The sequence below is a fragment of the Carlito syrichta genome, unplaced genomic scaffold, assembly GCF_000164805.1.
Source record: "Carlito syrichta isolate Samal-C Ts95f unplaced genomic scaffold, Tarsius_syrichta-2.0.1 Scaffold314008, whole genome shotgun sequence".
Lineage (NCBI taxonomy): Eukaryota > Metazoa > Chordata > Mammalia > Primates > Tarsiidae > Carlito > Carlito syrichta.
In genome coordinates, this window is record NW_007258104.1 from 139,704 (window position 1) to 154,115 (window position 14,412).

General features: G+C 41.8%; 1 protein-coding gene across 1 annotated transcript; it reads left to right on the forward strand.

Moving 5' to 3' along the window:
• Nucleotides 1-84: 84 nt before the first annotated feature.
• On the forward strand, nt 85-10,666 carry TMEM70 (transmembrane protein 70). Its single transcript, XM_021718916.1, has 3 exons — nt 85-114; nt 2,308-2,410; nt 10,022-10,666. Exons 1-3 carry the CDS (start codon nt 85-87, stop codon nt 10,477-10,479), a joined length of 591 nt encoding a protein of 196 aa, XP_021574591.1. The 3' UTR covers nt 10,480-10,666.
• The last annotated feature ends 3,746 nt before the right edge of the window (nt 10,667-14,412 follow it).

Genomic DNA, 14,412 nt, shown 5'->3' on the forward strand with positions numbered 1-14,412 from the left:
CCCCGGGAGTGCGGGTGGAAAGGGGTTCCTTTCCCCGGCGGCTCCAGGCACCTTGCACGTGGCTCCACATCCCGCAGGCTGGTAATGACAGCCCGGGTTAGCTCCGAAGGCTTGGTTTGCAAAAATTGGACGCTGCGCTTGGAGACAGAAGCAGCAGAGCCCGCATAATCTGATTTTGAGTTTTGCTTGTCTTTTTTGAAACAGATGTCTCTAGTTTTAGGAATTCCATTGGTCCCTGGGAAAAGGGGATGTGGACGTTAATCTTTTCGCTTTGATCTGAAGAAATGCTTCTAATTCTGCCCTGTAAAATGTCAGAATGTGCGAGCCTGATTGAAACTTGGAAGAGATGCCTAAAGTGGAAACTGGAATCTAAATTTCAGAACGAAGGAATTAGGCATGCCTTTGGCACTTTGAAGAGTGTTCTCTGTGAAATTCACTTTCAGACGTTCAGGGAGCTCTTCTGTTTCCCGGAAATTTGTTGTAGGATTCCAAGTAAATATTTTTTGTGTTAAGAGGAATGGGGATGCTGAGTATTTAAAGGCCTTTAGGGAAGAGTTGCTTTGTTTTTTAAAATACTAGCTATAATAGAAATATTTTAGAAATACTAAAAAGCAGGTCTAGACTTTATATATAATTTGAATTTGTCAAGGGTTGTTTTCTTTTTCCTTTTTCTTTTTCTTTCTTATTTTTGAGTCAGAGTCTCATTCTGTTGCCTAGGCTGGAGTGTTGTGGCACTATAACTACACACCACAGCCTCAACCTCATGAGCTCAAACATTCCTTCCACCTCAGTCTCCTGGACAGCCAAGACTACAGGCAGGCTGTTTTGTAGAGACAATGCTTCACTAGGTTGCCCAGGCTGGCCTTGAACTCCTGGCCCCAAGCAACCCCATCTCAACCTCTCAAGGTGCTGGGATTACAGGTGTGAACCACCACGCCTGGCCTGCCAAGAGTTTTTGAAATTGTTATATTAAAACTAATTTTTAGGCTGGGCTTGGTGGCTCAGCCTGTAACTCCAGCACTTTGGGAGGCCGAGGTGAGTGGATTGCCTGAGCCCACGGGTTTGAGACCCACCTGGGCAACTTGGTGAGACCTCATTTCTACAATAAATCAAAAATTAGCCGGGCGTGGTAGTGCGTGCCTGTAATTCCAGCTACTTGGAAGGCTGAGGCGGAAGGATCGCCGGAGCCCAGCAGGTTGAAGCTGCGGTGGCTGGGAGCGGCCACTGCACTCCAGTCTGGGTGACAGAGTGAGACTCCAACTCAAAAAAATAAAATAAAATAAAATAAATAAAACAAATTTTTATTTGTTTTTTGAACAGCTAACGCATTTAAATAGAATGAGAATGCTATTCTCATTAACAGTGAAATGGAAGAAACTATTCCATTAAACTTTTTTGTCTTGGAGTAGGAATCTTGCTCAGTAACCCAGGTTGGAGAGGAATCTTGCTCTGTAACCCAGGTTCTGTAACCCGGAATGCTCATGGCCGCAGCCTCAACCTGCTGGGCTCAGAGGATCCTTCTGCCTTAGCCTTCCAAATAGCTGGAACCAGAGACATGCGCCACCCTGCCCGACAATTTTTTGTTTATTGTAGAGAGGAGGTCTCACCAAGTTACCTAGGCTGGTTTCAAACCCCTGGACTCAGGTAGTCCTCTTGCCTCTGTCTCCCAAACTGCTGGAATTACAGGCTTGAGCCACTGCGCCTGACTTATTAAACTATTTTAACTTGTTGAAGGTGGCACTAGACCTAAAAATCTGCGGGCTGGGATGCAAACCTAATAAACTCGGCACTTTTCTACTTATGACTGAAATTAAGGAAAGCTGTCCTTTTAGCCAAATTGATTTCTTTTTTTTTTGAGTTGGAGTCTCACTCTGTTGCCCAGACTGGAGTGCAGTGACTGCTCCGGCCATCGCAGCCTCGACCTGCTGGGCTCCGAGATCCTTTTGCCTCAGCCTTCTAAGTAGCTGGAACTACAGGCATGTGCTACCACACTCGGCTAATTTTTTTGATTTATTGTAGAGATGAGGTCTCACCAAGTTGCCCAAGTGGGTCTCGAACCCGTGGGCTCAGGCAATCCACTCACCAGCTTCCCAAAGCGTGGGATTACAGGCTGAGCCAGTGAGCCCAGCCCAAATTGATTTCTTGAGCTCTGTAGATTATTTGGGAGAATTCCTTATGTTACCTCATGTGACAAATGCTCTTCTGCTCTTCATTATATTTTTAAAAATAAACTTTAAAAAAATTTAAAAGTTAGTTGTAAATGCATTGTACTATTTACTCATATTATAATTGTCTCTGTTTCAATAGATACCTGTTTGTTGGAAATGTATTCGATTCTTACATACACACCTTGACAAATCAGAAGATGGAAGGCTGATATATACTGGCAATCTAGCACGAGCAGTATTTGGTGGGTAATTGGAAGTGAGAGTATTTACTTTTTTCTTTTAATTGTAAAAAATATCATTAACATATGCTACCTATTATTATAGCATCCTTTAATTACAAGCCATAAGGAAAATTTTAGACTCATTTTTTTTGAGGACTGTTGTTAAGATGCAGAGACCTTTGCATTTTTAGGAGTTTTTTGTTGTTGTTGTTTTGAGTTGGTGTCTCGCTCTGTTGCCCAGGCTGGAGTGAAGTGGTACACTCACAGCCACCACAGCCTCGACCTGCTGGTGATCCTTCCACCTTGGCCTTTCAAGGCATGTGCCAGCAAGCCTGGCTAGTTTTTTGATTTATTGTAGAGACGAGGTCTCGCCAAGTTGCCCAGGCTCAAACCCCTGGCCTCAGGCAATCCTCTGGCCTCAACCTCCCAAAGTGCTGGGATTACAGGCTTGAGCCACTGCCTGGCCAGGAGTTTTTTTAAAAAAATGTTTGAAGGCTGTATTATGGCTTTGTGATCATATGACAGGATGCTCAGGCTTTCTTTCTTTCTTTCTTTCTTTTTTTTTTGAGTCAGAATCTTACTCTGTTGCCCAGGCTGGAGTACAATGGCACACTCACAGCCACCACAGCCTTGACCTACTGGGCTCAGGTGATCCTTCTGCCTCATCCTTTCAAGTAGCTGGAACTATAGGTGTGCACCACCATGCATGGATAATTTTTTGATTTATTGTAGAGATGAGGTCTCGTCAAGTTGCCCAGTCTGGTCTCGAATCCTTGGGCTCAGGCAGTCCTCTCACCTCTGCCTCCCAAAGTGCTGGGATTATAGGCATGAGTCACCGTACCTGGCAATGCTCAGGCTTTCTTTCTTTCTTTCTTTTTTTTTTTTTTTTTTTTTTTTTGAGTTGGAGTCTCATTCCCTCACCCAGGTTGGAGTGCAGTGGCATGCTCCCAGCCATTGCAGCCTCAACTTGCTGGGCTCAGACAGTCCTTCCACCTCAGCCTTCCAAGTAGCTGGAACTATAGGTGTGGAGCCATGCCCAGCTAATTTTTTGATTTATTGTAGAGACGAAGTCTCATCATGTTGCCCAGGCTGGTCTCAAACCCCGTGAGCTTAGGCCATCCTCTCACCTTGGCCTCCCAAAGTGCTGGGATTACAGGCATGAGCCATCGCACCTGGCAATACTCAGGCTTGCTTTCTTTGGTCACCTCTCTTGGGATGCTTAGCAGAATAAAAACAAATAGTATATATGTATAATGTTAAAATATGCAGAGAAAAGTATATTGAAGAATATCTCTTAAGAGTGGTTAACTTTGGAGAGAATAGAGGAACTTTCCATTTTTGCTTTTGTGTTTCTAAAATTGACAGTTAAAGTGAGCATGTCGGCCGGGCTCAGTGGCTCAGCCTGTAATCCCGCACTTTGGGAGGCCGAGGTGAGTGAATTGCCTGAGCCTGCGGGTTCGAGACCTGCCTGGGCAACTTGGCGAGACCTCGTCTCTACAATAAATCAAAAAAATTAGCTGAGTGTGGTAGCGTGCACCTGTAGTTCTAGCTACTCGGAAGGTTGAGGCGGAAGGATCGCCGGAGCCCAGCGGGTTGAGGCTGTGGTGGCCGGAAGCGGCCACTACACTCCAGTCTGGGCAACAGAGTGAGACTCCAACTCAAAAAAAAAAAGTGAGCATGTCATGCTTTTACAATTTAAAAATATATAAGTTATGCATTTGTTCGGGTCACTTTACAATTTGCTACAAATATAGTAGCTTTTTCAGGTGGTAGAGAGTTATTATGGAGAAGAAAAAGACAATATTAGATAGCTACAAATTTAAAGCACTTTCCTTAGATCATAAATTAATATGAGGTCAGAAGAATTTAGTGAGATATGTAATTTGTTCAAGTTCCCAGAGTTTGTATTTCATTTTAGTAATCTTAAAAAAAAGCTGAAACATCTGAAGGATTACTTTATAGCCAAGTATGGCCCCAAGATTTTAGCACCTACATTAGCATTTGTGGTTTTTTGGTCATGGTGTATCAAGTGGTCATCTAAAATTTATTCTGGAAACCTTCATGTTCTCAAGTATGTGACATTAAAGTAGGTTTAAAGTCCAACTTTACAAATATTTAAGTTGATGTCTATCTCAATCACACTGATTTGATCTTTACAAATGATATAAATTTATTAAATTATCACATGTATCCCCAAAATATATATATATATAAATCTATTATGTATCAACATAAAAATTAATTGAAGTATGATTTGAGATATTTAGAACTTGTTAGGAACAAGAAGTAATTATAATCACCATTTAGTTGGTTCTGAAGTGATTGGAATAGTCAATTTTGCATGGTTAGAAGTCTGTTCATGGTGACTCAAGCCTATAATCCCAGCAATTTGGGAGGCTGAGGCAAGAGGATTGCCTGAGCTCAGGGGTTCGAGACCAGCATGGCAACTTGGCAAGACCTTTTCTCTACATAAATCTAGAAATTAGCCAATGTGGTGGCACTTGCCTATGGTTCCAGCTACTTGGAAGGCTGAGATGGAAAGATCACCTGAGCTCGTTAGGTCAAAGACTGTGGTGGCCCTAAGCATGCCACTGCACTCCAGCATGGGCAACAGAGTGAGACTCTCACTCAAAAGAAAAACACAAATGTCCACTCATTAGTAGGCCATTGAGATGAAACTCCAGACTCAATGACCTGGGATATCTGGATTAGTGCCATTGAGATGTAGTGACTCCATGGTATCCTTCTGTCTGAATGCAGACAACAGTTCTTCAACTATAGGGAAGGTTTACTGACTTAGTTCTTGTTTTCACTTGATTCTTTTCTGGAAAGGAGAGAATAGGAGTTAATTTTGGGTGAGTAGGATGTAATATTTGTGGAGGAACAGCTATGTTTGGTATTCAAAGTTCTAGAATTAAATTAATAGGACTTAGGAATTTAACATTTGTGTTCTTTCAATAATATGATTAGTAGAATGTCACTCTATTGGATTAGTAGTTTTTTTCTTTTTCTTTTTTGAGTTGGAGTCTCACTCAGTGGCCCAGACTGGAGTGCAGTGGCATGCTCCCGGCCACCGCAGCCTCGACCTCCTGGGCCCTGAAGATCCTTCCACCTCAGCCTTCCAAGTAACTGGAACTACAGGCGTGCGCTACCATGCCCGGCTAATTTTTTTGATTTATTGTAGAGATGAGGTCTCGCCAACTTGCCCAGGCAGGTCTTGAACCCGTGGGCTCAGGCAATTCACTCACCTCGGCCACCCAAGGCGTGGGATTACAGGCTAAGCCACTGGGCCCGGCTAGTAGTTTTTTTTTTCTTTTTTTTTTTGAGTTGGAGTCTCACTGTGTCACCCAGACTGGAGTGTAGTGGCACGCTCCTGCCCACCACAGCCTTGACCTGCTGGGCTCCAGCGGTCCTTCTGCCTCAGCCTTCCAAGTAGCTGGAACTATAGGCGCACGCTACCACACCCAGCTAATTTTTGATGTGTTGTAGAGACAAGGTCTTGCCAAGTTGTCCAGGTGGGTCTCGAACCTGCAAGCTCAGGCAATCCACTCACCTTGGTCTCCTAAAGTGATGGGATTACAGGCTGAGCCACTGAGCCTGGCCCGAAAGGCTTTATAATTGACACTTAATGTTAACTCAGCAACAAATAATTGCTGATGTCATCATAGAATTCATTATGAATTGTGTCAGGGATGTGACTCAAAGATAATGCAGAATCAGAGTCTGGTAATAATAAGATGAATACAACCAGGTCCAGTGACTCACACCTATAATCTCAGCACTTGGGGAGGCTGAGGTGAGAGGATTTTCTGAGCACAGGGGTTTGAGACCAGCCTGGACAACGTGGTGAGACTTCATCTTTACAATAAAAAAAATTCGCCAGGAGTGGTGGTACACATCTGTGGTTCCTGCTCCTTGTAAGGCTGAGGCAGAAGGATCACCTGATTCCAGAAGGTCGAGGCTGTGGTGGCCATGAGCATGCCACTGCACTCCAGCCTGGGCGTCAGAGTGAGACTCTGACTCAAAAAAAAAAACAACACAAAGATAAATATACCATGACCAGGTACTGTGACTGATAGCTATTTCCAGTGCTTTGGGAGGCCAAGGCAGTAGGATCACTTGAGATCAGGAGTTCAAGACTGTGCTGGGCAGCATAGCGAGACCCAGTCTCTACAAAAAAGTTAAAAATTAGTCAGGTGTGGTGGCTTGCACCTGCAATCCTAGCTGCTAGGGAGGCTGAGGCAGGAGGATCACTTGAGCCTGCAGTGAGCTATGATCGTGCAACTGCACTCAAGTCTCAACAGCAGAGCAAGATTCTGTCTCAAAAAAAATTATTTTAACTTTTAAAAGATGATTGTATCATAATAAATAATTTATAATACTAGAGAATAGATTTGAGTTCAGAAGGCAGATTTGTTATTTTCAGATTACGAGAGAAAGAGGTAAAACAAAAAGGGTCTCATTAGGATGGAATTTCAGCTGGGTCTTTAAAGATGAGTAGAATGTGAATATAAGGAGATGTGAAAAAGGGCATCCCAGACTTGGAAGTTGAGAGAGCAAAGGCTTGAAGATGGAAAAGCCCAGAATATGTTTAGAAAATAGCAGATACTTCACTCCAGGCAAACTATAGTATATATACGATTAGTTTCCTCTGGCTCCCATAATAAATTACCACAAACTTGATGAATTAAAACAATAAAAATTTTCTCAATTCTGGAGGCTATAAGTGTAAAATAAAGATGTCAGCAGGGCCATGCTCTTGAGAGCTCTAGGGAAGTATTCTTTATCTCCTCCAGCGTCTGGTGGCTCCTGGCAGTCCTTGGAATTCCTTTGCTTGTAGCTGCATGGCACCAATCTGCCTCAGTCTTCATATGGCCTTCTCTGTGTCACTCTTTGCCCTTTTCTGTCCTTATAAGGACACCCTCATTGGATTTAGGGCCCACCCTAATCCGAGATGATTCCATTCCTATCTTTAATTAATCTACAAAGACCCTTTTTTTTGAGTTGGAGTCTCACTCTGTCAAGTAACTGGAACCACAGGCGCAAGCCACCATGCCTGGCTAATTTTTTTAATTTATTGTACAGATAAGGTCTCATCATGTTACCCAGGTTGGTCTTGAATTCCTAGGCTCAGGCAATCCTCTCATCTTGGCCTCCCAAAATGCTGGGATTACAGGCATGAGCCAATGTGTCTGGCCAAGACCCTGTTTTCAAATAAGGTTACGTTCTGAGGTTCTGGGTTAACATGAATTTTGGGGAGACACTGAATGAACCCACTACAATGTGACAAAAATAAGGGAGAGAAAGAGGTGTTTTGGAAGGCAGCTCAACACTATACCACCAACGTGGTACTTTTGGGAAGGCGAGGACACTTACATAGGAAGCAATGTGGTCCTCATTGTGTCCATGCATACCAGTGTCACAGGAACTACCTGTGGAGGGGGGAAGGAAATATTTTTAAATTTCTGACACCATATAAGCCTTCAACCAACAGTGTGTGAAGTGTCTGTTACAGCTTTGTCAATAGTATGTTGTCACACTTGTGTTTTTTGTCAATTTTGGGGGAAATAGTATCTTGTAGTTTTAGGGGATTTTTTTTTTGAGTCAGAGTCTCACTCTGTCGCCTAGGCTGGAGTGCAGTGCCACGCTCACAGCCACCGTAGCCTCGACCTGCTGGGTTCAGGTTATCCTTCTGCTTCAGCCTTCCAAGTGGCTAGAACTACAAGTGTGCACCACCACACCTGGCTAATTTTTTGATTTATTGTAGGGACGAAGTTTTGTCCTGTTTCCCAGGCTGATCTCGAACCCCTGGGCCGAGGCAGTCCTCTTGACACAGCCTCTCAAAATGCTGGGATTAAAGGTGTCAGTCACCGTGCCCAGCTCCTGTAGTTTTAATTGCATGTTTCTTATGAATGAGGTTTAGCATCATTTTATCTGTTTGAGGACCATGAACATTTTTGCCCTTGGTCTTCTCACTTTCTAGAAAACTTTGATATACTGGGGATATTAATCCTTTGTGATATAAATTTAAAATTTATAATATATGAATTAAAAATATTTTTCCATTTTCTCATTTGTCTCTCTCCTTTGTTTATAGTGTTTATGTACATGTACTCTTTAAAATGTTGTCATATCATTCCTTCTCCCTGATTGCCTCTATTTTGAGTCATAGAAAAGTTCTCCCTTAGCCAGGCATAGTGGCGCATGCCTGTAATTCCAGTTACTTGGAAGGCTGAGGCAGAACGATCACCTGAGTCCAGCAGGTCAAGGCTGTGGTGGCCCTGAGCGTGCCACTGCACTCCAGCCTGGGTGACAGAGTGAGACTCCAAAAGAAAAAAAAGAAAAGTTCTTCTGATCCCAGACTGCAAAAGACTACATGGATGTTTTCTTATATCTATATGATTTTACTTTTTACATTTAAATCTCTGGCTATTTGGAATTTTCCTCATATGTGGTATGAGGATGATTGAAATTTGTCTTTTTCCACATAGTTATCCATTTATCTCAACACTTATTAAAAATCCCATTTTTGGTACTGATTTTAAATTACATTTTTATGCTGTACCCAATTTCCATATGCAGTTGTATTTCTGGAGTTTCCATTTTGCTCCATTGATCTGTTTATTTGTGCATTGCTACCACACTATTTTAATTACAGTCTTTCTATTATGTTTTAATATTTGAGAGAGCTAACTCTCCCTAATTACCCTCTTTTTTCCTTCTTGTGTTTTTCCAAATGTACTTTATGATCAAACTTGTTTAAGATTTCAACTAGTCTATTTTCCAAACAGATGGTATTTTATTAGGATCACATCAAAATTATAAATTAAAACAAAAAGAAATTTATGTTTGAAGTCTTTTTATACTAAGATATACATAGCAAAATTTATCATTGTAACCATTTTAAGTATATGATTTAGAAGTCATTTTATTTTTAATCTTTCTAATGTGATAGGTAAAAATGATATTTCAGTGTTTTAACTTGAATGTCTTATCTTTCTAAAAAAGTTGAATACCTTTCCTGTACGTTTCTTAACCACTGGTTTTATTTCTTTGGTGATTTGCTGTTTTAATTCTGAATACTTAGCCTAATAGAATTCCCCATATTTGAACATTTTATGTTAGATACACGGATATATTGTTAATAGAGAGTTTTATTTGATAATCTACAGTCTGAATCAATTTTTGTAGTACAGTATTAGTAAGGATCTTTATGTAACATTAAATCTTTTATTGTGGAACTGAGATAGAGGCCATTTAAACCCTTAAAGCAGGTTTCCTACCTGGAGAGGAATGGTAAATGACATGAATGATAGAACCAAATTGCCTGGGTTTGAATCCCAACCCTGCCACTTGGTAGCTATATGATGTTGAGTAAATTCTTCACTTTTTCCACTTCTTAAGTGAGAGTGCTGATGATAATTTTACATCTATCTCACAGAGTTTTTCTGTAGATATCATGAATAAAATATATAAAGTGCTTAAAACCAGGCCTGGCATGTAATAAACACTATATTTATGTTTTGATATTGGTGTTGTTTTGATGTTGTTATAATAAGTAGAAGATTTAGTAAGAGATCGATTCTTTTAATTTTAAAAGTATTGATCTTCTCTCATTTTTTTTCCATTTAGGTGTGAAATGTTTCTCTTATTCTACAAGTGTGATCAGCCTTGCATTACTGCCATACATTTTTGCACAAAACAATATTATGTTTGGAAGTCTGCCTTTGCAAATCTTATTTTATGGCATCATAGGAAGCTTTACAGTGATCACCCCAGCGCTGCTTCACTTTATTACAAAAGGCTATGTCATTCGATTGTACCATGAGGCCACAACAGACACTTATAAAGCCATTACTTACAATATTGTGCTTTCAGAAACGAGTACAGTGTTTCACCAGAATGATGTGAAGATTCCAGACAGCACACATATGTTTACCACTTTTTATGCTAAAACAAAATCACTGTTAGTTAATCCCATGCTCTTTCCAAACCCTGAAGACTATGACCATCTAATGGGTTATGACAAACCGTTCACATTTGATATGGAAGAAGCCAGTGAAGAGAAACAGCTTAAGGATGAGAAATGAGCCTGTTGTTTCTGTGTCCGTGCTTAAATGTGATTTATGTTTCAACGTATAGTAATAAAATTGCTTTTACTTTTGTATTCTGTTAGTGACTATTAGAGATAATTTGATGTTCTCAACCAGAGTTTTAGTTAATTTTCAGAGAATGATGTTCCTTTATAATAAAATAAGCAATGTTTGAAAGACAAAACATAGTATCTACCACGTGTGTCTAAGAAAAGGTGTGTGGATATACATGTTCATATTGGTATATGTACGGATAATTTAAGAGCTTGTGGAGGCCAAAGTACTTTCCTCTCAGATACTAACCTACCATGTTGGCTTCTGACTATTCCCAGTTCTAGGAAGGCCTCTAAAATTTCCAGTTCATCTATTGCCTTGTGTTATGCCATGAATTTACCACAATCCTACCTTTGATGGCCTTGATATTATTGTGCTTCAGTTCTACACATACATCCCTTCTGATCACCCTTTCCCTGTGGTCATAAGCCCTGGGTCTGGCGGGTAATGGCTCAGGGATCCACCACCTTGTCTCCTCTCTTCTTCATGAGACATAGATATGGCGTCTGTTTGTAAGTCCTTATTAAGTTTCTTTCTTGGAAACTGAATATGTCAGCCCTTTTCCCTGGCCCTTCAGCTTCCTCGGACTTCAGGGGTGGGTTTGCATAGACCTGCCCACTAAGTAACAGACCTACATCTAAGCCTTTTTGCCTCTAAACTGGAATCTGATGTCAGAAGCAAATGACAGCTACCTTTTCCTTTGTTGTTGTTGTTTTTTTGAGTCGGAGTCTCACTCTGTCGCCCAGACTGGAGTGCAGTGGCCGCTCTCGGCCACCGCAGCCTCGACCTGCTGGGCTCCGGCAATCCTTCCACCTCAGCCTTCTAAGTGGCTGGAACTACAGACGTGTGCTACCATGCCCGGCTGATTTTTGATTTATTGTAGAGATGAGGTCTCGTCAAGTTGCCCAGGCGGGTCTCAAACCCACGGGCTCAGGCAATCCACACACCTCAGCTTCCCAAGGTGCGGGATTACAGGCTGAGCCACTGAGCTCGACTCTTTGGGGTTTTTTTAAGTGTATGAATATTTTACATTGAAAAAACATTTTGAGAAATTTACAAGTTGTGGGAAGCAACGTTAATCTGTCTTCTTTGGTTCAGAACAGATTTTTGTCTTTCCTCTGGCATGATAATGGCCCATAAGAATAATGTCCATGTATGGTCAAGTTTGTGGTTAGTTATAAGGAATGATCACCTAAGTCATGTCTTCAGTGGTCCTGTTTGTACGTCAAAGTGCACTCTCCTCCCTTGGTGGCCCTCTATCAGAGTAGGAAAATCATTGGTGCTAAATGGGTGAACAGTATTTTCTATAAGATAGTCTCTGTGCTATCTTTATTAAGAATATTCATTGTAAGAGTTTTACCTCTGTTGTAAAGTGGAAGTTGATTCTTGCAAAGGATTTTCAGCCAGGAGCAAGGGATCTCCAACCGTGCTATTTAGATCAGTAGATGTTTATTAAGTGCCTAGAGTGTGTCCAATACTATGCTAGTTACCAGAGTCATGGTTAAGAACAAAACACCCTGTCCTTTTAAAAAATTTTATTATAGAGATGTGGGGTACAAGTAAGGATTAACTGCTCCAGTAGTCTGCATGCAGGTGAAGTTTGGGTCTCTAACTGGCTCTCACTTCCCCTAGTTTTAGACCAGGTATCCTTTGTGGTGTTCCATGCACCCCCCTCCTTCCCCCCATCTTCCTCCCCTCCCTGGCGGTGCCCAGCAACTCTTTATCCCCCTCTTGTGCTAATGTGATTAATGTTCAGGTCCCACTTAAGAGTGAGAATATGAGGTATTGGGTTCTTTTGTTTCTGCGATAGATCAGGTCTGCCTGTAGGGAGCTGCCTAACACGGCCTGTGCCCAGCCATGATAGTAAATTTAATCTTTATGGCTTGTGTGTATGAGGAAGTTTGATGGGGAAGCAACAGAGGCATCACTAGTTCAAAGGGAAGGATTAAGTTCAAGCCTTCTAGAAGTTTATTGGTAGAAAACAGTTTACATTCAGCTGGGCTCGGTGGCTCAGCCTGTAATCCCGCGCCTTTGGGAGGCTGAGGTGAGTGGATTGCCTGAGCCCGCGGGTTCGAGACCCGCCTGGGCAACTTGGCGAGACCTCATCCCCACAATAAATCAAAAAATTGGCTGGGCGTGGTAGTGCGTGCCTGTAGTTCCAGCTACTCAGAAGGCTAAGGTGGAAGGATCGCTGGAGCCCAGCAGGTCGTGGCTGCGGTGGCCGGGAGCGGCCATTGCACTCCGGTCTGGGTGACAGAGACTCCAACTCAAAAAAAAAAAAGAAAACAGCTTACGACAGAAAAGTCATCTTTCTGAGACACTCCACTAGGATCTTCAGCTCATTGAACTCAGCATTTCCACCTCGATCCCTCTGTGCCATCTTGTCCTCAGATTGGGCCTCTGCCTGCTGGCTCTTCTGTCCTTTGTCCCCTAGGCATATACCTGTTGTTATCCTAGCAAGAATGAGATATTTTTCTATAAAAAGTTATGCCATGATCATATGTTCATTTTGGATGTGTTAGAAAGTAGAAGCAAGAAAAAAAAAATCACTCCTAGTTCCACCTAGAACAAACAGCATTGTTAACGTTTCAAAAGTGCTGGGTGCATGGCTCACGCCTGTAATCCCAGTACTTTGGGAGGCAGAGGTGAGAGAATGACCTGAGCCCACTGGTTCGAGACCAACCTGGGCAACTTGACAAGACTTCATCTCTACAATAAATGAAAAAACTAGCTGGATGTGGTGGCACACACCTGTAATTCCAGCTACTTGGAAGGCTGAAGCTGAAGGATCGCCTGAACCCAGCAGGTGGAGGTTGTGGTGGCCAGGAGTGTGCCACTGCACTCCAGCCTGGGTGACAGAGTAAGACTCCAACTCAAAAAAAAAAAAAAAAAAATTTAAAAAGTTTTTTCCAAGATTCCTTCTATTTATAACTTGTTTTGAGTGCAACATACCTCTTTCTCTAAATGTTCTATAGCCATGTGATTATTTTGTCACCTATGCAGTATAGTGAAAAACTTGTATTTATTAGTTGATCTCAGAATAATTATTCAGAAGACAAGTTGGTCATTTGGGGGGAGGGGAAGCTTACTTAGTGGAAAAGATGACTCCTCAAGGGCATGGTCTAGGGTGAGACCAGGACAGAGAAAGGATCAGCATGCATTGGATGACATGATGCTTCACTATCAGAATAAATCAGCAGAAAACTCAGACCAAGGTTAAGGAGGAGAAATATAGTTTTTCTCTCATGGCATTTCACTACCTTAACACTGGCAGAGTAATCTCAGAAAGATGGAAGGTAATGAGTCCCTGCTGTCTAGGGAAGAGATGGTGAGTCACTTATTTGCATCTAAAAAGGCAAGGTGATCCTAGCTGACATCTGGGTTACATCAGATAAGAAACCCCTTGACAGTAAAATACAGCATTGCAATCCTTCTCCTCTGATGAATAAATATATCTACAAAACAAAATTTCCCTAACCAATTTTAATTGTACAGTTCAGTAGTGTTAACTATATTCACATTGTCATGCAACAGATCTCTAGGATTTTTCCATCTTGTCAACCTGAAACTTTATGCCAATTGAACAACTCCCCATTTCTTCCTCCTCCCTTGGATTTTTGTCTTAAAAACGTGAAGTTAGGCCTGGTGTCCAAACTACACAGAAGGCTGAGATGAGAGAATTGCTTGAGCTCAGGAATTGCAGGCTGTAGTGTGCACTATGATCATTCTTGTGAATAGCCAGTGCACTCCAGCCCGGGCAACATAGTGAGACTCATCTCTATAAAAAGGGGAAGTAGCACAGTTCTATTGTGAAAACTATTACCAACATATGATATTTTCCCCTTAAGTGTGCAGATTTTTTTTTTTTTTTTTTTG

What these genes read in the sequence shown, in the direction of transcription:
- TMEM70 (XM_021718916.1), top strand. Translation starts at nt 85, where the DNA reads ATGACAGCCCGGGTTAGCTCCGAAGGCTTG. An exon ending in GGGTTAGCTCCGAAGGCTTG is followed by an intron (nt 115 to 2,307) that starts GTTTGCAAAAAT and finishes CTGTTTCAATAG; the next exon opens with ATACCTGTTTGTTGGAAATG. An exon ending in TCTAGCACGAGCAGTATTTG is followed by an intron (nt 2,411 to 10,021) that starts GTGGGTAATTGG and finishes TTTTCCATTTAG; the next exon opens with GTGTGAAATGTTTCTCTTAT.